The 27,692-nt window shown below is 39.6% G+C and overlaps 1 protein-coding gene across 1 annotated transcript in view; it reads left to right on the forward strand.

Annotated features, from left to right (window-relative positions):
• MFSD14B (major facilitator superfamily domain containing 14B) overlaps window positions 1-21,846 on the forward strand; it is a 68,974-nt gene extending 47,128 nt beyond the window's left edge. Inside the window, exons 4-12 of the mRNA XM_039216451.1 lie at window positions 4,621-4,748; window positions 6,337-6,451; window positions 11,650-11,868; window positions 13,405-13,518; window positions 15,801-15,872; window positions 17,278-17,390; window positions 18,662-18,759; window positions 20,197-20,339; window positions 21,043-21,846. Coding sequence (XP_039072382.1) covers window positions 4,621-4,748; window positions 6,337-6,451; window positions 11,650-11,868; window positions 13,405-13,518; window positions 15,801-15,872; window positions 17,278-17,390; window positions 18,662-18,759; window positions 20,197-20,339; window positions 21,043-21,291 — 1,251 coding nt within the window. The 3' untranslated portion in view covers window positions 21,292-21,846. The remainder of the gene's footprint in view (window positions 1-4,620; window positions 4,749-6,336; window positions 6,452-11,649; window positions 11,869-13,404; window positions 13,519-15,800; window positions 15,873-17,277; window positions 17,391-18,661; window positions 18,760-20,196; window positions 20,340-21,042) is intronic.
• Window positions 21,847-27,692: the final 5,846 nt, after the last annotated feature.

The raw sequence follows: 27,692 nt of genomic DNA on the forward strand, positions 1-27,692 counted from the left end.
TTTCCCTGATGAGGAGGGATGCTGAGCATCGTTCCATGTGTCTGTTGGCCATCTGGATGTCCTCTTTGGAGAAGTGTCTGTTCATGTCTTCTACCCATTTCTTTACTGGATTATTCGTTTTTCGGGTGTGGAGTTTGGTGAGTTCCTTATAGATTCTGGATATCAACCCTTTATCTGATATGTCATTTGCAACCATCTTTTCCCATTCCGTTGGTTGCCTATTAGTTTTGTGGGTTGTTTCCTTGGCTGTGCAGAAGCTTTTAATCTTGATGAGGTCCCAACCGTTTATTTTTGCTCTTGATTCTCTTGCTTTTGGGGATGTGTCAAGTAAGAAGTTGCTGCGGTGGAGGTCAAGGAGGTTGTTTCTTGCTTTCTCCTCTAGGGTTTTGATAGTTTCCTGTCTCACATTCAGGTCCTTTATCCATTTTGAGTTTATTTTTGTGCATGGTGTGAGAAAACGATCTAGTTTCATTCTTCTGCATGTTGCTGTCCAGTTCTCCCAACACCATCTGTTAAAAAGGCTGTGTTTTTTCCATTGGATATTCTTTCCTGCTTTGTCAAAGATGAGTTGGAATCAGCTGTATTTCTGATAAAGACGAGGGCTTTGAGGTCTGGCTTTCAGAACCGTCTGGTGTTAATTTTTAAACATTTTGTTCTCATTTGCAAATTGTGTCCTGCATCATTAGGACTGAAGAAGTACCTGCCTAATCCATCAGGCCACAAATGTCCTCAATCTGCTGCTCTGACAGTGTGCAGTAAGAGGATCTTGGGCCAGCCTGGGTAGTGAAGAAGCACCCAGGAGAGGAGAATATCTTTGATTTTTAGGAAATTCAAGTTTTTCAAAGAACAAGTACAAGTTGACCTTAGAACAACCTAGGTTTCAATTGCATGGCTCCATTTGTACACAGGCTTTTTTCTTGTTTTTGATAAATTAAGTACAGTACTATAAATGTATTTTCTCTTCCTTCTGGTTTCCTTAACATTTTCTTTTCTGCATCTTACTTTATTGTAAGAATACAGTATATGACACATAAAACATACACAATATTGTTAACTGACTGTTTATGTTATCAGTAAAGGTTCTGGCCAACAGTTGTTAGTAGTTCAGTTTTGGGGGAGTCAGAAGTTAGATGTGGAGTTTTGACTGCATGGGGTGGTTGGTGTTGGTGCCCCAACCCTTGTGTTCTTCAGGGGTCAACTGTAGAAGACTGTATTTTAGCATCTTAATAAAAAATAAGCTATTTTCTGTATTTATTGTCACTAAGAATTAGATTTATATATTTTTAACGGATAGATTAAATTACCATTTAAATCCATGATCTCGAAGACAGTATCTTTTTTCGGTTAAAACCATGCATTATTTTATTTTTTATTTTATTTTATTTTATTTTATTTTATTTTATTTTATTTTATTTTATTTTTTAAAAAAATTTTAAATGTATGTTATTTTTGAGAGAGAGAGCATGAGCAGTGGAGGGGCACAGAGAGGGGGAGACAGAGAATCCAAAGCAGGCTCCCTGCGGTCAGTACAGAGCCCAGTACAGGGCTTAACTCACAAACTGTGAGATCATGACCTGAGCCAAAGTTGGAAGCTTAACTGACTGAGCCATCCAGGCACCCCAACTATGCATTTTTTATTTTTATTTTTTTTAATTTTTTATTTTCTTTAAATGTTTTATTTATTTTTAGGAGAGAGAGAGAGAGAGACAGGGTGAGCAGGGTAGGGTCAGAGAGAGAGGGAGTCACAGACTGAAACAGGCTCCAGGCTCCGAGCTGGCAGTCAGCACAGAGCCCGACGCGGGGCTCGAACCCACGAACCGTGAGATCATGACCCAAGTGAAAGTCGGATGCTTGACCAACTAAGCCACCCAGGCGCCCCCCAACTATGCATTTTTTAAATATAACTTTAATACTTAGCCTTCTCATATCTTTTGTTTAAAAATGGCATACATTAAAAAAAAAAAAAAAAAAAAAAATAAAAATGGCATACATTCCATATTTTAAAGCATTGTGCAAGGCTGGAATCAGAACTGTCCCGAAACTTTCCCAGAGCTCTTTAAAGAGTTTTTGTTTCTATTTTTGTGATAGTGGTGGGTTTTTACTGCCTTGACCTCTTAAATTTTTTTTACATGCAGGCTCCAGGCAGTGAGCTATCAGCACAAGCTCAGTGCGGGGCTCTAACCCACAAACCGTAAGATCATGACCTGAGCCAAAGTCGGATGCTCAACCAACTGGGCCAACTAGGCCTCCCCACCCCTTTTTTTAAATGTTTATTTATTTTTGAGAGAAAGCGAGCACCAGTGGACAGAGCAGAGAGAGAAGGAGAGAATCCCAAGCAGGCTCCACACTGTCAGCGCAGAGCAGGTTGCAGGGCTTGAACTTGTGAGTCATGAGATCATGACCTGAGCCGAGATGGAATCAGACACTTAACTGACTGAGCCCCAACGCGCCCCTTGTTGACCAGTTTTGTATTACCCAGGTATGCAGGTACTTGATATTTGTAGAGAAATTTGAAGATTTTCTTTTCTAAAATTCATGCAACTCATAGTCACAATTCCTGGTTTTATTTATTTATTTATTTTTTTAATTTATTTCTAGAGAGAGAGAGAGAGCGTGAGCAGGGGAGGGTCAGAGAGAGAGGGAGTCACAGACTGAAACAGGCTCCAGGCTCTGAGCTGGCAGTCAGCACAGAGCCCGACGCGGGGCTCGAACCCACGAACCGCGAGATCATGACCTAAGCGAAAGTCGGACGCTTAACCGACTAAGCCACCCAGGCGCCCCCACAATTCCTGGTTTTAAACCCTACTTTCTGCAGTTGCTTGGATCTTAGTTAAAGGAACACCATTTGATTCTTGATCTTTACTCTCTTGACACAAGGACAAGCTAAATGGAAATCCACTGTGACTGAGAAATTAGATTATAAGGTTTAATCGGGGATGAATTAATATTTTATTTCAAAGAGCTAGAAAGCTTTTCTCCTTACCCTGCCTGCCTGCCATTGAGTCTTCCTCTCACCGACCCACCTTATTTCGGTGCATGTGTCTTCCAGCCAGTGGGTTCTAGGTTTACTAGGGGCTGATAGATTGGGATTCTGTTCTTTTTCTTCCCAGCTCTGTGACTTTGGTTTTCTCTTAAAGTAAAATGCACCAAACCTTTGAAAGCCCTTATTATAAGGCCTTGTATTAGGCACCAAGGGTACAGAGATGTGAAGAAACCATCCTGACAGAGAAGACAGATAAATAACAAGTGTTCAAATTACAGTGGAAGAGCTAGAAACGTACCAGGCAGGAGGCGTTTGTTTTGCACCCCACAAAAACCAGTGTGATTAATTCCACTTGAGGAGCTAAGAGATAGAGGAGGAGGTGTTGTAAAGAATAACTGGCAGTTTACCCAGCCCAACTGTGGCAAGTGTATGCAGGAAAAATAAAGGCCCACTGGCACAAAGGAAGACCGTATGCTGGGTAAACTAGGAAGGATTGTGTATAGCCAAAGCACAGGATGTGTGTGAGGGGCCAGATTTTGGAGGGTCCTGTTTGTTTGCTGTGCTGAGCAATTTCAGACACATACAAGTAGACAGTGTAATGAACACGCGTGTACTGACCCAGTTTCACTACTTCCCAACATTTTCCTACTCTTGTATCATCTGTTTTTGCCTCACCCATTTTTTTATAAAAGCAAAGTGCAGATAGTCTTTTCACCCATAAATAAAATTTTAAACTGTGCACAATGGGGACCATTCCAGGATTTTAAAGAAGGGATCAGAGCAAGGTTTGCAGCTCATCAAGGGGAGTACATATTGTCGGGAGGACCAGAGTCACAGGCCAGGTAGCAAGTGAGAAAATGTCTTCACTGGAACAGTTGATTTATTAGAGCTATGCATATTTATTAAGATGAATTAAGGTTTTGGCCTCTTCCCATATGCTTGGTGTAACAATATGTAAAATGGGTGTACTTATTTCATATCCTCTCTTCTCCAATTTCTTCTGGAAAACAAACTTTTCCCCCTTTTTTCCTTTTCTAAAGCATGTTTAGAAATACATTAGAATGTTTTTTTTTTTTTTTTTTTATATTTTTTTTTTAAGAGAGAGAGAGAGACAGCGTGAGCAGGGGAGGGTCAGAGACAGAGGGAGTCACAGACCAAAACAGGCTCCAGGCTCTGAGCTGGCAGTCAGCACAGAGCCCGACGCGGGGCTCAAACCCACGAACCAAGAGATCATGACCTAAGCGAAAGTCGGACGCTTAACAGACTAAGCCACCCAGGTGCCCCTAGAATGGTTTTTTTTTAATGTTTATTTTAGTTTTGAGAGAGTGCGAGCAAAGGAGGGGCAGAGAGAGGGGGACAGAGGATCTGAAGCACACTTCGTGCTGACAGCAGAGACCCTGACGCGGGGCTTGAACCCATGAACTGTGAGATCATGACATGAGCCAAAGTCAGACACTTAACTGATTGATCCACCCAGGCACCCCTAGAATGTTTTTAAATGACAGTTTGCATTTAATGCTTCAAATTATTCTGTTTGGGGGCCAGTAAGAGGAATTGGAGCATTTAAAAAATAAGAATTACAAGTAATTGGGGGATTGCATTGTACATTTGACCTTTGCTTCTGTTTTCCTCTCCAGGGCCTGCTGTCTTTTCTGAGTGCCCCCCTCATAGGCGCTTTGTCTGATGTGTGGGGGAGGAAACCCTTTCTCCTGGGGACCGTCTTCTTTACCTGCTTCCCAATTCCACTGATGAGGATCAGCCCGTGGTGAGTGGCTTGGCCCTCCACCGTCGTGACTGACCGTTTTGGATCACATGTGAATAATACATCTGCAGAGCATTATTTAACCATTTCAGAGCAGTTGGTACCTGTGTTTTTATTTGATCTCTTTGGTAATACTGAAAGCCAGTTAGGGCTCTTAGACATTTAAAGATGTCTCCAAGGGAAGCTATTGTTGCCATGAGGTCAGTTAAAGGATCGGGTCCTGGGAGGGGGCAGACAATCCCTGTATTCAACCCCCGTGGCTGCTGACTGCAGGTGTGTTTGTCAGCTCACTGCTCTCGGGCACTGTATGAACACAGTTTACATCAATTGACAAGAGTCACTTTTGAGTACACTGTAGTTATTAGACCAGTAGCCTATCATAATTTGAATTTGATCTCATTTTTCCATGATAGAGAATATTAAAATGTAACCAAGTCTCTTTAGTTACCAAAATAGATTGCAATTTGCACCTGAGCTGTACCTTAGTGTTTTTCTTAGTTCCAGAGGATGGTATTTGGCCAAAATGCTGAGATGCTCTTCATAAGGTGTAAAGAACATACCTTAGAATGGAAGGGTTTTTGTTGTTGTTGTTTAATGCAGTAATACTTCTTTTTTGGCCTAGGGAAATGTCATTTGATTTTCTCATAATTTTATGTTAATTATTTGTTAACGCTGTAAATATGTTGTACCCATAGTGGATCATTTTATTTTCTACCAGATGATGAATTTATAAAATACTTTTTGATACTGAGTCTTTATGTCCAAGAACAAGTCATGCTTTTCTAGTAAATCAGGGCTTTTTTAAAATGTCCTCTCAATACCTTAAAATATTTTTCTTTAGCTCTTTAAATGATTTTGCCTCTTCCCTTCCAGTTTTCATGCCGTTACTTTTGCTACTTATATTGACTAATGAAGAATGTTAAATAAAAGTGATGATTGTGGACCTAACATTTTCATGTATTTAAAGGAAATGTTATAATGTTTCATCATTTAAGTGTTAAGGTAGCTTTTGTGTTGAAAAATATTATGTCACTCTGATGAACTATATTAATGTATTTTCTAATATTGAAATATCCTTTGCCCTAGGATAAACCCTACTTTCGTTCTATGAGATTTTGTTTGGTAGTTATCTTAACGAGATTTATTTAAAACCATCTGTGCACATGATTGAAAATTTTAGTCTTAAATACATTAATATTTTTTATGAATTCTGCTATTGTGTAGCTCTCTTAAAGTCATTTACTGTATATGACTTTTTCTTGGCTAAAGCTAAGAAATTTTAAGTTTTTATTTCTATTCTGTTGGCTACCTTTAAAATTATATCTTACTTGATCCCCTTATTCTTTTATTTTTTTCACCTGCATGTACTGACACCCTTTGAACAATTACAAAATTGGTATGTTTCTACTTCTTCTCCATCTTGATTATCATCAGTTTATTAGTTGTCCGCTATATCTTTAAATACGCACATAGATTTGTTTTTAAGTTTATTTCTTAGTTTATAATCTTTACATGATATTGTTGGCTCTGGTTATGAAAGTGTATGCCACTACCACCTCTCACCGAGCTTATTAAAATAATCTTTTTATAGGTGGTATTTTGCGATGATTTCTGTGTCTGGAGTCTTCTCAGTCACATTCTCTGTGATATTTGCCTATGTAGCTGATGTCACTCAGGAACACGAGCGAAGTACTGCTTATGGATGGGTAAGATTATAGTTTATGTATTTTAACCAGAGAAGTAATTAAATTGTGTTCAAGTATTAAAGTGTTAAGTAGTAATATAAATTGTAAATACTGACTTACATAAAATCTATAGCAATTAAAAAAGACATGAAGCCTAAAGTAGCAAGATGGAAATTACTAATAATGTATCCTCTGGTTTTAGCATTGGAAGTTTGGCAGGAATGTGAGTTGTTGACTGTGAAATATTTTTTTATAATTTTTTAAAAATGTTTTTATTCATTTCTAGGAGAGAGAGAGAGAGACAGCGTGAGCAGGGGAGGGTCAGAGAGAGAGGGAGATACAGACTCCAAAATAGGCTCCAGGCTCTGAGCTGGCAGTCAGCACAGAGCCCGATGCGGGGCTTGAACCCAAGAACCGCGAGATCATGACCTAAGCGAAAGTTGGACGCTCAACCGACTAAGCCACCCAGCGCCCCTACTGTAAAATATTTTAAAAAGTTGATTTGTTTCTTGTTAGCATATGTCTTGAGGAACCATAAACAGTAAACCAGCGCTAAGATCATAAGTCCCTGTGCACCTAATTCACATTAGGGAGGTGCTGTGCCTCCGCCTTGTTAACCCACTGTTACTGTATTGCTGCTTGTGTGCCTCAGGCACTTACTTGGGATATGGTACTGTGTAAGTATGGAATGCTAAATGAAAGTTACAGGAGATTTCTTCTTGGATAAGTGTTAGGTAATAATTTCTAATTTTCCAAAGTGTAATGATGGCATTGTGATTAAGAAAGACTTGTAGAAGATGGAGGCTAAAGCCCTTTAGCTCAGAGAGTCGTAACTGCTCATGTGGTTCAGGGGAAAAGATGTCATATCAGCACACGTGGGCAGCATGTGCCCAATGCCTGAATTTGCTCAAGTATGTGCGTGTTGTTGGAGGGGGAAGATTTTCCCTTCTTCTAGGTTCTTTGGCCTAATGATTAGATTGACACAGATTAACCGGAGGAAAACACTTAATTTTGTACAGAGCTCCACAAAGACTGAAAGACTTGGAGGCAGTTGAGGCTTATATTGCCATCCTGAGCTAAGGAAAAGGGGGTGGGGGGTCTTGGGCTTTGAAGGGGAGGAAGTTCACAGGAAAATGGGAAGAGCAAATGTTTGGTAAATAAATGTGTGATATGCCATGCAGATAAGTCTTTCTGATATAAAAAGTTATTGCTGGCATAGCTCTCTTCCTGATATAGGCCCCTGTCTGAATTCTTTCAGGCATTGAAAGAAAGGCAAAAAAGCTTTCCCTGAATCTGCTGGGTCTTAATTACCTTTGATTCAAAACAGTCCACATGCAAAGTGGTGTAGTTGGGGTGGTACATTCTCCCCTCAGTGTGCACTGTTCAGCATGAAAGGGGCCTGGACTTGGTCACAGGACTCAGGACACCAGCCAGTGAACAATAACCTTTATGTGCACCCTAACTTGTCACATGTTAAGATGACAGACAGCTTGTAGGCTGCATATCTCACAGATATTGGAGGACTATATTACAAGATTGTCAGTCAAGGCTAGCTGAGGCTCTAGGGAGCATTTTCATATCTGTTAATGTATGAAGTATGTACATCTTCCTCCCTTCATGAAATTCCTCCCTTCTTTCAAGGCTGCAGCAATGAATAGTATTAAGTGAGTTAACACTTTCTGAGACTATTGTGAAGTCACCCTTTAGATTTATTTACCAGTCATATGGAGTGTGAGAGACCGGGGTTTAGATAAATATACAAACCAAGCAGTAAGGCTGCTATGACGTAGAAGAAAGATACAACATTTTACATAGAAATTTATGGGGTCATAGATCCCAGACACTGAGGCATCCAACAGGTATCTATTGAGCATCAACTGTTGGAGAGGAACAGACTGGATAGAGCAATTAGGGAGCTGCAGCTGCTCTCTGCTTCCTCTGATACTTGAAACTTGGTGACTAGCTTTTTACTTTTATTTCCGTATTCCTCATGACTAAATTGGCTCCCAGAATATTCACTGTTACTAGAGATTTTCACACTAAGTTCTTACTCTTACTATTTATATACATGTAAGTAGTTACATTTTACTTTTGGTATATTTGAGGAAACTAAACCTCTCAGGTGCTATACCAGTTTCAGTGTACCACTAAGGGAGGAAGAATTGTAGGTGGAGAACAGTAGAGGAATTGATGGGAGGAGGGAATCCTGGGCACTGAGGGCCCTAACTGTATTGGGCTGTGTTAGAAGGACAGGCGGGCCTGCCCTTGTGTTTCTGAGAACAGAACCTGTTTCCGCCCTGCTGTGTCACTGAGTCTGCTATGAGGCTTTCAGTTCTTCAGATACTTAGACTCATTAAGTCCTAAGCTTGTTTCTTAAACTCTGTTTTGAAAGCTTAAAGAAAGATTCTCATTAAGATTTCTGCCTTTGTTAGGGCACTCTGGTAGCTCAGTTGATTGACTGTACGATCTGGATTTCAGCACAGGTCTTGATCTTCCCGTTTTTGGGATCAACCCCATGTCTGGCTCTGTGCTAAGAGTGTGGAGCCTGCTTGGGGTTCTCTCTTTCCCTCTCTCTCTCTGTTCCTCTTCTGCATGCATTCTCTCTTTCTCTCTCAAAATAAATAAGTAAACAAAAAAATATTTTTGCCTTTGCTAATTTCAGGTTTTCTCTATGGCAGTTTGCCATAAAATAGAGCACTTGTGAGATCGAGCCTTGTTTTGGGCTCTGTGCTGGGCACGGAGACTCTCTCTGCCCCTTGCCTGCTCGTGTGCACTCTCTCTGGGGGAAAAAAAAAGTTTACCAAGGTTTGGAATGCACCATTTATTAATGAGTGTTAATTCCATTACATCCAAAGTAGCTACTGAATCCTTTCCAAAGTATTTTGAGGGGAGCTTAGTGGAATGTCATCATTTAAATCATTGTTCTAGAATAATAATTTAAGTCCTTTTTTTATAATGACCAAATCTTGAGTTACTGAACAGTAACTTATTTTAGAAAATGTCCATTTGGGATGCCTGGGTGGCTCAGTTGATTCAGTGTCCAACTCTTAATTTCGGTCAGGAATGATCTCATAGTTCGTGAGTTCATGGCCCATGTCGGGTATGCACTGACAACCGCTTGTGCACTGACAGCTTGCTTGGGATTCTGTCTCCCTCTCTCTCTGTCCCTACTCTGCTCACTCTCTCTCTCAAAATGAACTTTAAGAAAGAAAGAAAATGTCCATTTGGCTAGAAGACAGTTATGATGGTAGACTGAAAACTGTCATTTTGACAAATAAATTCTTGTTTTCATCTTTAAACTCGTTATCTTCAGATTTTTTAGACTTGGAATGCTGTGGAATTATGAAAAGCAGCTTTAGTTGAAATTTAGCAGCTGCAAGTCTGACTGTGTATTTTAGTGGGAAAGATTAGTTTTAGAGATTGGAAAATAGCTTCTGGTTCTTGCTCATCATATTGAACATAAGAGCTATTTAACCTTTGTATTGCTCTTTATTTATTTGTACATTGAGTAGCAGAGTATCTTCTTGGTTTACATACATTGATGTGGTAGACGATTAAGATAATGAAAAACTTACGAATAAATGACTTTACTGACCTATTTTGTGCAGATAGGAGGTTGTTAGCCTCTGAGAACCACAGAGCAGTGCTGCTGTAGCTATTTTCTTTTTTTTTTTTTTAACATTTTTATTTATTTCTAGGAGAGAGAGAGAGAGAGAGAGACAGCGTGAGCAGGGGAGGGTCAGAGAGAGAGGGAGTCACAGACCGAAACAGGCTCCAGGCTCTGAGCTGGCAGTCAGCACAGAGCCCGATGCGGGGCTCGAACCCACGAACCGCAAGATCATGACCTGAGCGAAAGTTGGACGCTCAACCGACTAAGCCACCAAGGCGCCCCTACTGTAGCTATTTTCATGTCATTGTAATTTATAATGTAGTTACATGATTGCCTTGATCTTCTCAAATAATGTGGAAAAACCTGAAGGGGCAGGAGCTGTCTTCTTATTCATCTGATACATAGCAGGTAATTAATAAACACTGAACCAAAAAATTCCTGTTCCCCAATTTGGAATTCTTTATGACTCCTTTTTTCCCCCAGAAAGTTTTTATTGGCGTTGCTTTTATAGGGTTTTTAGTATAATATTGTCAGATACTGTAATTTTACATTCATTTGGAAGGGTGTTGGGTGAAGCCAATGTCATTGGCTAACCAGGAGTCATAATTTTAATAATAATGATTTCACTGGTTTCTGTCAAAATCCAGTAGAAATTTAGATATAAACAATCTATATTTTGAGCACTCATTCTGGTTATAATTTGGAGACTGCCCATTTAAGCTTCGGAACGTGCAGATTACATTCCAAAATAAAGGGACCTGTGTCAAAGAGACCCCACATGGATTCAGGTTGCAAGTGTGATCGGTTGGTTGTGTGGTCTCTGGTACTGGATGCAGGTTGGGAGTGACAAATCAACAGCCGAGGAATCTCTAGTTGAAAAGCTTTTTCTCTAAGAATATCAGGGTTTTTTTTTTTTTTCCTCCTCCGTGCTAATGAAATAGTCTCCAAATAATAAAATGGTCAAACTGCATCAGTCCCAGAGTAATTTGTAAGTTTTGCAGTCAACCCAAATTTTTGTCATGCCTTTCTCCCCAAATCCCTATTGCCCAATTAAAGAAGACTAAAGTGTAGGTCAGTGGGTTTCTTTTAATTTTTAGTTTTTATTTATTTTGAGAGAGAGTGAAAATAAGCATGCGTGAGCAAGAGAGGGGCAGAGAGAGAGGGAGAGAATCCTAAGCAGGCTCTGACCTGTCAGAGTCCAGCCTCACGAACGGTGAGATCACAACCTGAGCCAAAATCAAGAGTCTGAGCCACCCAGATGCACCCTAAAGTGTGTGAGTTTTATTTACAGGGAAGGCTTTTCCTTTTTTATTTCTAATATTATTTTTCACTCTTGTAGCTTTCTTTCTAGGATATCTCCAGTTCATAGTTCGTGAACAAGTACTTAAAACGAAACGACTTTCTCTTTCATTGTTAAATGAATGTGCAACACATTACTTTTTTTTTGTTTAAAGCCAGGGAAGGACAGCCATGGTACGTCCCTATGGGACTCCAGGTGAGAACCAGAATGTAGGTGTGCACCTGCGGCAGATGGGACTTAAGTGAGAGTGTGTCTTCTGCATGTGTTTGTAGTGGACGGGACCCTGGATGAGAGTGTGCTTTTCCACAGGTGTCAGCCACCTTTGCAGCCAGTCTGGTGAGCAGCCCGGCCATTGGAGCATACCTTTCAGCCAGTTACGGAGACAGCCTCGTTGTGCTGGTGGCCACAGTGGTGGCTGTTCTGGACATCTGCTTCATCTTATTGGCTGTTCCAGAATCTTTGTCAGAGAAAATGAGGCCGCTTTCCTGGGGAGCTAAGATTTCTTGGAAACAAGCAGATCCTTTTGCGGTAATAAAAATATGAAAATATTGAATATTTTTGCACCCTCGTGCATCCCAACAATTGGCTGATCCCATTTCTTTCTCCAGGAAAAATAGAAAGAAAAAAAATAATTGCAAGTAAGGACTGAAGTTGTCTATGCACCAAGGATTATATAGAGTTCTATGTTTAAGTAAAACATGTGATATCATAAAGGAAGAGAGGGAAAAAAATGTTTAGTTAATGCCTAATGAGGGTTTAGGAGGGAAGACTTTTTTATTGCATGGTGGTTTTCATTTTTTTTTTTTTTTTTTTTTAAACAAAATGAAGGTGGCCATTTGAAGTGGTTTTGTTCACTTAAATTCAGAAAAGATGAAAGTATTTGGTCTGACTGCAGTAGCTACTTTCTAAATTAATGTACATCCACTTTGACAAGAGGCTCTGGACTTGTATTTTGTGGACTGAATGGGTTCTTTACTTTTAAAAAAGCTTTTGCAATTTTTAATTTTTTTTTTGGAAGGATCCCATTAACAACTAGAGAAAATACGGAGACATAGAATTTTACCCCTCCTCTTCTCCCACCTTGTCTGACAGGACATTGTTCTTGAAGAAAATATGTGCAGAAAAAAAAATACCCAGAGATTTGATTGCTGATTTTACATTACCCAAGTATACTTTTGAGGAAAAATGTGTATGAGAAAAATACTCATGAGAAATTCTTTTCTAAAAAGCCCCTGTGACCTAGCCCCTGGTCATTTTGTGTGTGCCTTGCCATCAGACATGGAGAAAGAGGTGGTTAGAGAAGGAACCCAGGTGTGGATCTGGGAGCCAGGCCGGCCTCCTACTTCCTTGTCATGTAGTGATCAGGTTATACACAGAAACTCATCTCTGAAGCACAAGTACTGCCGTGTACTCTTTCCGGGCTAGTGTGAGGGTTTTGGTGAATATGTAAGTTAACTAGTCCAGTGTCTGGTGTGCAGCAAGGTCTCTGTGGACAGGAGCATTTTCCAGTCCTTAGATAGCATACCTTTTGGTCTTCTCAACAATTCTGTGTAAAAAGGAAGATTCAGAAAGTAAGAAGACTGAAAAAGCTGTTACTGGTCAGAGAATCTTGTTGTCATCCCATGGCCGGAGCATACTTATTTGGCTTCCAGTTTTACAGGCCAATTGAATATTAACATTTTAAAGAATATAGTAAATTTATATATAATAAAAACCCTGAAGTGTTTATAGATGTAAAGAGGTCTTATTATGAATGAAGGAGAGAGATGAGATTTTCTTAGAAGGTTCTGGAGCAGTGTTTTTTCAGGATCTGTTCATAGGGTTTGAACTAGTATGGTTAACAAAGCTGAGCAAGTGTTTGTTTTTGGTTTTGTTTTTTAAGCTGTAATACTGTAAACATAAAATTATGAAATTTATAGCCATCGAGTTCATGTTTGTTTTCCTAATCTGTTCAACTTTTAGAATTCACCGTAATAGATGAAAACAACGAAGCCAATATCCCAGAATAGCAGTGACATTGTGTCTCCTACTTTTTAATGTGTTTCTCTTTCTGCTTATTCCTAGTCACTGAAGAAAGTTGGAAAAGATTCTACCGTCTTATTAATTTGCATCACTGTGTTTCTTTCATACCTTCCTGAAGCTGGACAATATTCAAGTTTTTTTCTCTATCTCAGACAGGTGGGTAATGGGTGCCTCATAGCTTTAGAACATGAAGAAATCAAAGATTAGGATTTGTCCAAAGGTATTTTGAGGGAAAGAGTGTAGAGGAAAAATGTGTGGACTTGCTTCTAGCTATAGTTTAAGTGTAGGTGCTGACGTATAATTAGCAGTCTGGGGAACCTTTAGTACAATGATATTTTAAAATACTATAAAATTTTTACTGTGAGAAAAATTTCCTTGAGAGTTAGCATAAACAGAATTTATCATTTAAATTTCACAGGGAGAGGTCAAGTTGATTTGATGTGACCTGACCTGGGACATCTTCAGAAGGCCATAGCTCAACACTGCTGTAGACTTCAAGGGGGTTTGCAAGCAATAATCTAAATAATCCTTCCCCCTAACTTTTTTTTCTGCTTAAAAATGTATACTTTACCTTTGTCCCCCCACAAAAGGCAGTTAGCTTAAGGCAGTTTAAAACCAAGTTCCCTTTCTAACTGTTGTTTCAGTTTCCTGGCATCACGGAGACCCGCCTTGCCTTCCATTGCAATCCTGCCCTGGTCTTTTACTGATTTCACTGGAAGTCCTTCCAGTGGCTTACATCATACGGCAGAGCAGGTCTCCTAAGATAAATTCCTCTATGTCAGGAGATACTTTTATTTGAAACTTGTTAAACTTGCCATTCTCACAGCTGTCCTGAAAGTGTGAGACTGATGTTTTATATGGTGGTATATAAGTAAAACTGTTTCTCTAAACAGTTCTATTTCAGTTTTGTTCATTTTTGATGGGCAGATGGCTGGAGATTTAGAGGGAAGACCGGTGAGATAACATATTTAATGTAGAAAATCGTATGTGCTTTTGTAATTAAATTAAATTATGCATTTGGTATTTGTATATCTGATAAGGAACTTATATCCAGGATAAGTTTTATAACTCAACAATAAAAAGACCACCCAACTGAAAAAATAGAAAAAAAGATTGAATTGATACTTGTCCAAGGAAGATACACCAATGGCCAATCAGCACATGAAAAGATGCTTAACATTAGCCATCAATGAGATACCACTTCACACGTGCTAAGATTTGCTGTAATCAAAAAGACAATGGTGTGGAGAAATGGAAACTCTCACATGGCGGGTGGGAATATGAAACGGGATAGGCAGTTCCTCAAGATGTTCAACATAGGGTTCTCAGCCAATCTATACCTATATACATAGTCAAGAGAAATGAAAACACATCTACATAGAAACTTTTACACAAATCTTTGATAATAGCCAAAAAGTAGAAACAGTCCAGATGTTGATCAGTTGATGAAATAGATCGACAAATGTGGCACATGTGTACAACGGGATGTTAGCATTTGGCAAGAAAAAGCAGTGAAGTGCTGCTGATTCTTGCATCGGGGATGAACTGTGGAACATCGTGCCAAGTGAAAGAAACTGCAGCCATAGACTGTTTGATTTCATTTCTGTGAGATTCTCCGAATAAACAGACCCAGAGACAGAAGTATTATCACTGGCTGGATGGAGGGACGGGCCAGGGCAGAGTTGAACTACAGTATACATCTAATGGGTGAATTGTAGGATATTTAAACTTTATCTCAATAAAGCTGCTTTAAGTATAGACATGTTTATATTTATAAATATAGGCTGAGAAATAATTCCTGAATAAAGCTGTATTTTCAGGTTCCAGTTTTTTAAAATTGCATTTGGTTGTCAAGTGATGGGCTGTTGTTTGTCAGCAGCACTGATTTGGGAACCTGAAATCCTAGCTGTTTGGCTAGTTGTGTGACTGAAAGCAAGATCATCATTTATTAAATGAATGGAATGGATACAATAATTTTTAAGGCCTTTTCCCAGTTTTTATAGGATTTCAGTAGAGAGCAAAAATATTTAAGTTTTTAAAAACTTGATATTTAAAACTTAAGGTTTTAGGCCTTTCAGAACTTCAGGTGAGGTTAAGAGGCTTAGAAATCCTTGCCAGCTCAGTTTGGCTGCTCCTGGAATCACCATGGAAGCTTTTTAAACATGTCTGTGGCTCGGCCCAGAGAGTCTGATTTAATTGGTCTCAAGTGGGTTACAGCATTTCACTGCTCCCTGCCTTCCCTGGTGCCCTCATGATTTCAGTGCGCAGCCAGAGTTGAGAGACGCAGACTTTGCTAATGAGCAAATTCTCTGCTGGCAGCGCCGAGGTCACATCATTTTCATCACATTCTCTCTAGTGTCTGGTGACATGTTTGTCTCTTAGTGGGGATTATTTTTAAAGTATCTCTATTACAAAAGTGTTTTCTTTCATTTACACAGGTCATAGGTTTTGGATCTGTTAAGATTGCAGCATTCATAGCTATGGTAGGAATTCTGTCTATTGTGGCTCAGGTAAGTGTCATTTTACCTGTTCTCTTTTTTTTTTTATTTTTATTTTTTTACATTTTAATGTAAAACATTTTAGTGTTCTTTTTTTTACATTTTAATTCTGAAATAACTAGACTTACAGGAAACTGTAAAGAAATGTTCGTGGACGTCCCCTGCACATCTAAATCATCACCCCCTCCTCCCCCACCATGGAAACATCTTGTATATCTGTTACAGTATCAGACCCAGTAAAATGGCCATGGATATGGTCTACAGAACCATTCTACTTTTAATAGAATGTTGGGGATATTATAACTTAGGAATTTAAGACAACTCTTCAATACTTGTTACTCTACTGGGTCAATTCAGCAAATGAAAATTCGCTTTACAACCACCACCAACAGTCTTAACTCCAGATACTGCAAAATAAACTTAACCAGGAGGATGTTTCAGTATTTTAATGTTGAAAATTTAGCAGAAGAGGAAAACAGAAATGAAAATCAGTAACTGTTACAAACCCTGCTATTAGCCCCAGGACTGAAGAGATGTGATAAATCGGTGCATGAGAATGTATGTAATGAGTAAAGAGCATTAAACGTTACCGACCTATTATAAATGTAGGACCACAAAAGACACGTCATATGACCTTTGACTCACTGACGTGCCTGAGTGAGTTCAACTATCACATGGAATTGTGTAGAAGCCAATTCTCTGAAATGGCTTCATGCTGCTTTATAGCATAGAGCCAAGCAGAGCCCTCTTCTGTGAGAATTCTCTCAGGAAAAAAACAAGGCGGCTATGGAACTGTTCTGCCCACACATTAGAATTGATAAGGCTCAAAGGAAGGCATCAAGGCAAAAGCCTTTTATTTCTCCTTATTAAACTGTATCAATGAGTGTAAATTATGTTGAGCTTTCAAGTTGCTTGTGATTTTGGTTTGTTTTTATAGTAACTGGTTAGTTGATTACCCAGACTCCCCTTTCATTCTGTTTCTTTACAGACTATCTGAGCTAGTTTCGTGGGTTTTGGGTTTTTTTTTTTTTTTTTTAGAAGAGTATAGATTTGTTAAAATCAATTTATATCAATCCAATTTTGTGACACTGTTAACCTCCAGCAAGATCCCACATATTCTGTAAATGTTCAGCAGGGGGTTGCTGTTCACTGGTGGTTAAGCGATTGGCATTTCTCCAAAGTGTCTGAGCCATGCCCTTCTCCATCATGACAACTAAACAGCTATGATAACCTTTTGGAAAGTGCTAGCAACGAATTAGATGAACAGGCTTTAGGGGGAGGAGGCCGAAGGCCCTGAGCCCCACGTCTCAGGCCAGGCTGTGTGCCTGTGGAGGTCCCCGGTCATCATTAATGGGCTTCCCTCACAGAGCCGGCATCAAATCTGTACGGTCACCGGGCTTCTCCTTTGCTGTTCTAGACCGTCTTTCTTACCATCTTGATGAGATCGCTGGGGAATAAGAATACTGTCCTCCTTGGCTTAGGCTTCCAGATATTCCAGTTAACCTGGTACGGTTTTGGATCTCAGGCCTGGTAAGTCTCTCCTTTGGATTCTCATAAACTGACAGAAGCACCCTTGACAGGAACTTGAGTTGGTGAGTGTACGGGGAAGGAAGCAAGGTTACTTGCAGGTTTGGTATGTTCAGCATTTCAAAAACTGTGTTTAGACCTAATTTAGGGTATGATGGATCTGGATAATTTAAGATTATTTGTTCAGAATACCTTTACCTCAGCAGTGAAGTTTTAGTTTAAACCAATGTGTGTGTCTCCTCTTCCAACCCCTCCAATTAGGTCTGCTTTTTGTACATACTTGTCAATTTTTAGTGACGACATACAATCGGAGTGACACAAGAACACAAGGAAAAATGGTTAGGACAGGGTTCACTGCCATAATTAGCTGAGTGACTTTGGGTAGTGACATAACCTTTATAAGAAAGCATCTGAGTTAGATGAACACTAAGATCTCCTCCAAAATCATGTGTGCCCTAGGGCAGTTATTACTGCTAGCATATTAGAGTCCCACAGACAAGAAGGAAGGTCAAAATAAGCCCTGAGGAACGAGAAGAAATATGTGCCTGGTCACCAAATACCCGAGTTTCTAGCTCCATTTTAAATACTAGAATTGATCCTCATTTTTCGCATGTAAATGGATGACGTTACTTAGAGGGACTAGAAATGTGGTCAGTGGTTGATTCTTCTTGTTCTTCAAGATTTCAGTCCTGTGAACTTTGGTTCAGTAGCTGATTCCGTGAGACTTGTGTTGTATTTAGAGGATTTTGTTGACCTGCAGGGTTTTTTCTTTTCACTAAGGACGTGCATGTTCAGCCCCAAGAAAGTCTGGCCAGGCAGGTTTTCAGCCGTTAGGGCCGCGTGTTGTTCACATTCCTACTAAATACTGACACGGACTTATTACGTTCGTTTCGTGGTAATCCTGAACATCAGGTCTCTGTTGTTTTCACTGGTGGCACGTGACACTTCCTTGCGGGGTGGCAAACTGAGCAGCTCGAGGGCAGCGTGAAGGTGAGAAGTACAGAGAGAAAAGTAGAAAATCAGTGAGGAAGATGTGTTTATAGAAGCAAGAAATCCTTGAAACTTCACTGAGCTTACATCTAAAGTTGGTACTGGGAAAACAAAGAGGAAGTACAGATTTCCAAAGAGGTAACATAAACATTTTTTTAAAGAGGGAACAATAAATACAACAGGAGAAAACAGAAAGCACTTTGAGATCTTGCCAGATTGTACTCTGAACAGCAAGCTCCTCGGGGCCGGCCTGCGCCTGACTGCTGCCTGTCTTGTCACTGCAGGATGATGTGGGCAGCAGGGACGGTGGCCGCCATGTCCAGCATCACATTTCCTGCAGTCAGTGCCCTGGTCTCTCGGAACGCGGAGTCAGATCAGCAAGGTGAGGTCACTGTCCTCTCGCTGTTTCCTCTTTCAGCGAAGATCTACCTGGGGCGGGGCTTATGGAGCAGGTGACAGCGATGTAGTGGTCCCTTCTCAGCAACCGTACCATTCTATTTTCCTTCCTGCTTTGATCTTATAGTCTTGCAGTCTGGACTAAGCAATTAGAAATAAAACTGTCCATTTTCTCTTTTCAGTTTTGACTCCTTTTTTGTGTTTTACTGTAAGAATTAACTAGACTATATAATCCTTTTAACAGATGTATGTCAAATAATGAATGATGAACTAGTTACAATTTAATCATTGTAATCACTTAAACTTCTTTAGTTTGGAATCAAAGGCCATTGGCTTAATTTAGGAAATGATTCTTTGAGAGGTGAAAAGACTGAGCCGCCCAGGCGCCCCTTATTTACCAGTTTTAAAGTATCGCTTGAGGGATGCCTGGGTGGCTTAGTAGGTTAAGCATCAGACTTTGGCTCAGGTCATGATCTTACGGTTCGTGAGTTGGAGCCCCACGTCAGACTTTGTGCTGACAGCTCAGAGCCTGAAGCCTGCTTTGGATTCTGTGTCTCCCTCTCTCTGCCCCTCCCCTGCTCGCACTCTCTCTCTCTCAAAAATAAACATTTAAAAAACAAATTTAAAGTGTCACTTGAACACCACAAATTCTGTGTGTCACGTTGACTATAGGAGCTCACTTGTCCCATGTGTCCTTGGGAGGAATTGTTTCTGAAGATGTGAGCCACCTATAAGGATGGGCACTGCCGTGACGTCTGACAGGCACCATCTGGTCTATCATGATGTGAACTCTCCTTGTTTCCTATTATGCTCATACGTATTAATACAGATGTTTCTAAGTGTCAGCATACATTATTGGAACACAGTGTATTAAGCTGAACCTAATTTTTGAACAGTTTTAACTTACGGAAACATCCACTTCATATGCTTCAAGCTAATATTTTATCTGCCACATTAGAAGCCAGAGAAGGCTAGGAGTTGGTACTTCTGGGATTTTTCAGTACAGGTTACCTCAAGGACTATGGGAGTACACAGCATCGGGGCTGCCGCGGACTCACACCAGGGCTCTGGCAGACAAAGGGCAGATTTTTATTGTAAAAGCACAATTAGATGAGTAGAGAAGGAAAATTTCATTCCATACCTGAGAAAGTGGAAATACTCCCTGTAAATGGGGAATATTAAATTTTTTTCATTTTAGTATACCCCATTTATAAGAAGGATCTAGCTGGTCATTTCATCTCCTTATAGGTCTTAGGGCAGAGTGTAAGACCATATTAGAAGGACACAGTAAAACCAAGAAAACATTTGTGCACCAAATGAAACTACAATAGGCTAAGTCCCTTATCAGCTCTCTAGATAGAAGTGCCTAATCTTGAGATGCTTTTCTGAAAAGACCAGCTCCCTTCTCTTTGTTCTGATGCAGGAGTTGCCCAGGGGATCATAACTGGAATAAGAGGACTGTGTAACGGCCTGGGGCCAGCACTGTATGGCTTCATATTCTACATGTTCCACGTGGAACTGACTGAGTTGGAACCGGAACTGAATTCTGATAATGCGGCCCTGCAGGTAAATTGGCGATATGTCTAGTTTTATAACACCTGTGTCTGTTTTATAACTGTGTCTGATTCTTGCAAATTACGAACTTAAATTTGGAGAACGTTCTTGTTTACATAATATTACTATTGTATTTGGTAATAGTTAAGTGCTGTGTTCAGTGCGTTCCTGGGATTGGAGAGGGAATGTGATTTAGTGATTAGCTTAATTTAGTGATTTAGTATATTCTGCAAAAGCTTTGTCTTAATCTTATTCAGAGTCCATTTTTACCTACTAAAGCACTCTGGTCAGAATGCCATCCTTCGCTGAAGCCCAACCAGGCTAAACAAAACATCAAATGATCTAAATCCCTGCTAGAAATTGAGTAGAGTGCTTTTTCTATTTGATATTTCTTGAGTCCTTCCTTCTAAGCAGTGTTCAGTATTAAGTTCTGTTCTTCATGTTTATGAACAGAGTGCTGGCCTGAAGTCATAGGGTAGGACTGGAGATCCACAACTGTCATGTAAGCTGTTGAGAAGCGGTGCAAAGAGCAGTGATTGTTTACCCTCTTTCATATTCCAGACACCAGGCTCTATTAGATTTTGCCTATTTAATGCAACATTTGCTTATGAGAAAATGATTTACTTTTTGATGGTTTTGGGGAGTCACCTAGGACTAATTGTGGATTGAAGACTAACCTCATTCTTTGTCTCCATTTGTCTGCCTTGCCCATCAGGGAGCTGTCATCCCAGGCCCACCGTTTTTATTTGGGGCATGTATAGTTCTTATGTCATTCCTGGTTGCCTTATTCATCCCTGAATATAGTAAAGGCAGTGGAATTCCAAAACACAGCAACAGCATCAGTGGCAGCCTGACCAACACGCCAGAGCGGGGCAGTGACGAGGACATTGAGCCACTGCTGCAAGACAGCAGCATCTGGGAGCTCTCTTTCGAGGAGTCTGGGAGCCAGTGCACTGAGCTGTAAACTTGGCAGAAATGGAGGACTCTGCAGATGCCATCTCTGAGAGCCATGGGGGAGCCATACCACAAGGGGACTTCCTGGTGCTGGAGGGGAGATGCTGGCGGCATCCTTCAGGGCCAGGTTTGAGAAGTGACCCCTTCCACCTCTTGGTCCTTTTCTTCTTTTTGTTTGTGTATCAGAACAAAATTTGAAGTACTTTCCTGCAAACAGTCTCTCAAAGTCATCGGGAGTCCACACTTTGAAAGTCAAATAGAAAGATTTCCCATCTCTAGTAGGAAGGGTGGCTTTCCTTGAATAATCCTGGAACAAGTATAGCAGTCTTCCCATCTCCCTTTCCGTGGAAGGTACAGGGTGGTGTGGACAAGAGTTGAGGTGAAAGTCCCTTCTTATTTTCTTCCTTCCTGTTTCTCTGATCCTTGCCCTCTTAGCCCACAGGTGTTCATGAGTGGCCGCTCCAAGAGTCACTCAGTTTCAGGGATCTCTTGCCTTTGTTCAAAGGTCAAACAACAACCCAAGTCTTACTCTCCTTTTCCTTCTACTACTTATTCTTGGCTAGAATGAAATTCAGCATATAAACCTCTGGACACGATTAATATTGATCAGCGATTAACGTTTACTAGATAAAGGAAAATTTTCTTAAGAACTTAAATTATGAAGAACTAGCAACTCAGATTGCTTGTGTTTTGGTCAAATCCAAGGTGATTCTACAGAAGAAAAATACACATCAAGTATTCTGGTGGCAACACAAATTGAAGGAAGCGTCTGAGAAAGTTTTCGACAATATAAATATTACTAAGTGAGGATGAGAACTAGTGACTGGATACCAGTAGAGATTATATCCAAGTTCAGACCATAGAACGTATTATTACCATCTGCTCTTTGCTGCATCTTCTGTCTGCTCAGTTTTTCTCATTCATCACACTCCTGCCTTAACTGCTCTGTAGTGTGCATTTTTTCCCAGTCAATCTTTATTTCCATCTGTTTATCTGACTTTTGAATCTAATGGGACATCAAATTCCTTTCTAAAACATGATGGTTTAGGAAGCTCAGTTTCAGAAATAAGTGTCTTGCTAATTTTTCGAGATGTTTTATGGACAGAAAAATTTACAGATTTATATGTATTTTGCTGCACCAGTAGATGGACCTTTAACTAGGGCCCACCCACCTTTAACAGAGCACTCCTCTGAAAGTTTTATAGGTATGAAATATATGTAGATATTTGTAAGGAATTTTAATTTTTTTTGATGGGGTGCTGTGTAAATCTTGTATTTATAAATGTAATGAAGGTGTTGACAGAAAAATATATATACAATTTTTATAAGGATTGTGTACTGACTGAATACATTTAAAAGAAAATATATTTTGAAACCTGTTCTGCTACGAACAGAGATAACATATCTTTTTACTATGCTGTTGGTTTTTAAGTTAAGCTTCCTAATGCATAATAAATTTGCAATGAATACTTTTATGTCTTTGGTGTTTCTTTAAAGCAGAGAGTACCGTCAGTCTTCAGTTTCTCTTTTGGGTGACAGTCAACTAAATTGTTAATCCTTAAGCTAATGCAAAAGAGATTTTAAAAATCAGGTTTATTTTCAAAAAAGTGATTTGTAACAGACTCCCTTCAAAAACAAACCATAACTTTTTTTACTTTAAAAAAAAAAATGGACACAAATGTATTTGTACACCTTTTTTATTAGCATTTTTCACAACTGGCGTGACCAATGTTGGGCGAAAGGATGAAGGGACTGCAGGACACATACATGAAATACTCAGCCTGAGAAAGGAAGGAAATTCTGACACATGCCACAACATAGATGAATGCTCCAGACCTGCTAAGTGAAGTACGTCAGGCACAAAAGGACTATTACAGTGTGATTCCACTTCGGTGAAGTATCTAGTCAAATTCAGACAGAAAGTGCAATGGTGGTTGCCAGAACTAGAGGAAAGGGCAAGTGGGAACTGCTTGGTTAACAGGAAGAGTTTCAGTTTTGCAGGATGAGAAAAGTTCTGTAGGTAGATGTTGCGTCTAAGTGTAAATGTACTCAATGCCACTGAACTATTTAAAATGGCTAGATGGTAAATTTTTTTTAATTTTAAAACAATTTGTTTTTAATGTTTTATTTCTGAGAGAGACAGCATGAGCAGGGGAGGGGCAGAGAGAGAGGGAGATACAGAATCTGAAGCAGGCTCCAGCCTCTGAGCTGTCAGCACAGAGCCTGATGTGGGGCTCGAACCCACAAACCATGAGATAATGACCTGATTCAAAGTCGGACGCTTAACTGACTAAGCCACTCAGGCATCCCTAGAGTGGTAAATTTTATGTACTACAGTTTTGCCACAATATTTAAAAAATGCCCCCTTGGCATTTTTACCACTGCGTATCAAAGTTGTAGTTTCTTTACCCAGGATAACAAATGTCAAAATTGAGATAAAATTCACCATTTTAACCATTCCAAAGTGTATAATGCAGTAGTTTTTAACTTATTCACAAAGTTGTACAGCTAGTAGCACTATTGCTAGAACATTTCCATCATCCCAAAAAAGAAACCCCATCTCCTTTAGCAGTCACTACCAATTCTCCTTCCCCATTATCTGCCAACTGAAATCTGTGTTCTCTATACATAGCTTTGCCCACTTTGGACATTTAATATAAATAGGATCATACAGTATGTGACCTTCTATGTCTAGTTCTTTTCATACAGCATGTTTCCAAGGTTCATCCATGTTGAAGCAGGTGTCAAATTTTATTCTTTTTTAAAGGCTCACTAACACTCCATCATATGCATATACCACATTGCCTTTATTCACTTATCAGTCAACGTAAATGGACATTTGGGTTTCCACTTTTAGGTTATTATGAATAATGCCGCTATGAACAATCTTATCCACGTTTTATATAAACATGCTTTCAATTCTTTGGAATATACCTGGAATTGGAATTGCTCATTTATATGGCAACTCAATGTTTAACTATTAAGGAACCACCACTGTCTTTTTCACAGCAGCTACACATTTTACGTTTCCATCAGTAACGTAGAAGGCGCGAATTTCTCCGTATCTTTGTCTAGCACTTGTTTTGTATTTTGTCGTCATTTCCCATGTGGTGTTTGCCATTTGTATATATTCTCTGGAGAAATGTGTGTTCAAGTCCATTTCCCATTTCTGAACTGGGATGTTCTTCTGAGTTGTAAGAGTTCTTTACATATTCTGGATAATAGGTGCTTAGCAGGTGTGACTGGCAAATATTTTCTCCCATCCTTTGGGCTGTCCTCCCTTTCCTGACGGTGTCCTTTGAAAAGTTTTCATTTTGATTTAGACCAACCTATCCGTGTTTTCTTTTGTTCCCTTTATGTTTGGTGTCCTAAGAATCCATTACCAAATATAAGGTTATGAAAAATTATCCATATTTTCTAAGAGTTTTAAAGTTTTCCCTTTGACAGTTGTCTCTGACCCATCTTGGGTTAATTTTTATATGTGATGTGAGACATTTCAATGTCGTTCTTTTTCATGTGAATATTCAGTGATCTAAGCACCACTTGTTGAAGAAATTCTTTTCCCACTGAAAGGTGTTTGTTAGCACACATGGGGCACCTGGGTGGCTCAGTTGGTTAGGCGTCTGACTTCGGGTCAGGTCATGATCACACGGCTAGTGGGTTCGAGCCCCGCATCAGGCTCTGTGCTGTCAGCTAGCTCAGAGCCTAGAGCCTAGAGCCTGGAGCCTGTCTTCGGATTCTGTGTCTCCCTCTCTTTCTGACCCTCCCCTCCTCATACTGTCTCGATCTCTCTCTCAAACATAAATAAAACATTAAAAAAAAGAAAGGTGTTAGCACACGTCAAGAATTTGATGGATAATGTGGGGGTCTATTTCTGAACTGTTTATTTTTTCAAGAAAACTGGTTGCATTTTGTTGGGTTTGGGTTTTTTTTTTTTTTATTTAAATCCAAGTCAGTTAATATATGGTATAATAATGATTTCAGGAATAGAATTTAGTGATTCATCACTTACATATAACACCCAGTGGTCATCCCAACAAGTGTCTTCCTTAATGCCTCTTGCCCATTTAGCCCATCCTCCCATCCAACACCCCACCAGCAACCCTCAGTTTGTTCTCTGTATTTAAGAGTCTCTTATGGTTTGTCTCCCTCTCTGTTTATATATATATATATAAACAAATATATATATATATTTGCTTCCCTTCATGTTCATCTCTTTTGTATCTTAAATTCCACATGAGTGAACTCGTGTGATATTTGTCTTTCTCTGACAAATTTCACTTAGCATAATACCCTCTGCTTCCATCCATGTTGTTGCAAATAGCAAGACTGCATTCTTTTTGATTGCCGAATAATATTCCATTATAGATTTATATCACCATTTCTTTACCCATCCGTCAGTAGACATTTGGACCTTTCCATACTTTGGTTATTGTCAATAGTGCTGCTATAAACATTGGGTTTCTTGTGCTCCTTCGAATCAGCGCTCCTGTATCATTTGGATGAAATCCTAGTAGTGCAATTGCTAGGTCATAGGATAGTTTTATTTTTAATTTTTTTGAGGAACCTCTATACTGTTTTCCAGAGTGGCTGCACCAGTTTGCATTCCCACCAGCAGTGCAAAAGGGTTTCCGTTTCTCCACATCCTCGCCAACATCTGTTATTGCCTGAGTTGTTAATGTTAGCCATTCTGACTGGTGTGAAGTGGTATCTCAGTGTGGTTTTGATTTGTATTTCCCTGATGATTAGCAGTGTTGAGCATCTTTTCAGGTGTGCTGGCCATCTTGCTGTCTTCTTTGGAAAAGTATCTATTCATGTCTTCTGCCCATTTCTTCATTGGATTATTTGTTTTTCGGGTGTTAAGTTTGAAAAATTGTTTATAGATTTTGGATACTGACCCTTTATACAATATGTCATTTGCAAATATCTTCCTCCATCCTGTCGGCTGCCTTTTAGTTTGGTGATTATTTCCTTTGCTGTGCAGAAGCTTTTTATCTTGATGAGGTCCCAGCAGTTCATTTTTGTTTTTGACTCCCTTGTCTCTGGAGACGTGTGAAGTAAGAAGTTGCTGTAGCCGAGGTCAAAAAGGTTTTTACCAGTTTTCTCCTTTAGGATTTTGATGGTTTCCTGTCTCACATTTAGGTCTTTCATCCATTTTGAATTTATTTTTGTGTAGGTGTCAGAAAGTGATCCAGTTTCATTCTTCTGCATGTTGCTGTCCAGTTCTCCCGGGACCATTTGCCAAAGAGACTGTCTTTTCCACTGGATACTCTTTTCTGCTTTGCCAAAGATTTGTTGGCCGTACATTTGTGGATCCATTTCAGGGTTCTCTATTCTATTCCATTGATCTGTGTATCTGTTTTTGTGCTGGTACCTATTTCTGGACTTTAATTCTTTCCCGTTGGTCTCTATGTCTGTCTTTAGGCCAATACCACATGGTTTTGATAGCTAGGTTTACAACAGTAAGTTCTGAAATGAAACAAGTGTAGATCCTTCAACTTTTTTCTTTAAAGTTGACTATTCAGTGACTCCTACAATTTCATAAGAAATTTAAAATCATCTTTTCCACTTCTGTGGGGGACAAAAGGCAGCTGGTATTTTGACAGGGATTGCACTGAACCTGTAGGTCACCTTGGGTAGAACTGCCATCTTAGCAACATTTAAGCCTTTCTACCCATGACCATGGGTAGAAAGATGTCTTTCCGTTTAATTTTATGTTCAGATTGTTCACTGCCAGTGTATAGAAATGCAACTAATTTTTGTGTGTTGATTATGTATCCCACAACTTTGCTTAATTTATTAGTGCCAAGAGTTCTTTTTTGGGGGGTTCGTTAGGGTTTTCTGTATATTAGATCATGTCATCTCCAGAGATATGTTTCTTCCTTTCCAGTTTAGATGTCTTTTAGTTTTTGGCTGATTTTCTGGCTAGAATTTACAGTGTTGAAGAACAGTGTCAAAAGCAGGCATACTTATGTTGTTCATGATTTCAGGGAAAAAGCTTTCAGCTTTTCACCACTGAGTATATTAGTTGGAGGTTTTTCATAGATTCCCTTCATTATGTTGTGGGAAGTTCCCCTCTATTACTAGTTTGTTGAGTGTTTTTTCTTTTTCTTAATTATGAAAGGATGTTAGGTTCTGTCAAATACTTTTTCTGCATCGGGGCAATTGTGTTTTATTCTTCATTCTGTTAATGTGGCGGATCATACTGGTTGATCTTCATATGCTGATCCACATTTGCATTAATTACTGAGCTAGATCTCACTTGGTCATGGTGCATAACCAGTTTAATATGCTGCTGGATGCAGTGCACTAATTATTTTTGATGTTTTTAGGATTTTTGCATCTATTATCTTAAGGGACATTAGTCTTCTAGTGATGTATGTGGTAATTCTGGCCATGTAGCATGAGTTG

This window comes from Hyaena hyaena, unplaced genomic scaffold, assembly GCF_003009895.1.
Source record: "Hyaena hyaena isolate Hyena2069 unplaced genomic scaffold, ASM300989v1 scaffold_634, whole genome shotgun sequence".
NCBI classification, from domain to species: Eukaryota; Metazoa; Chordata; class Mammalia; order Carnivora; family Hyaenidae; genus Hyaena; species Hyaena hyaena.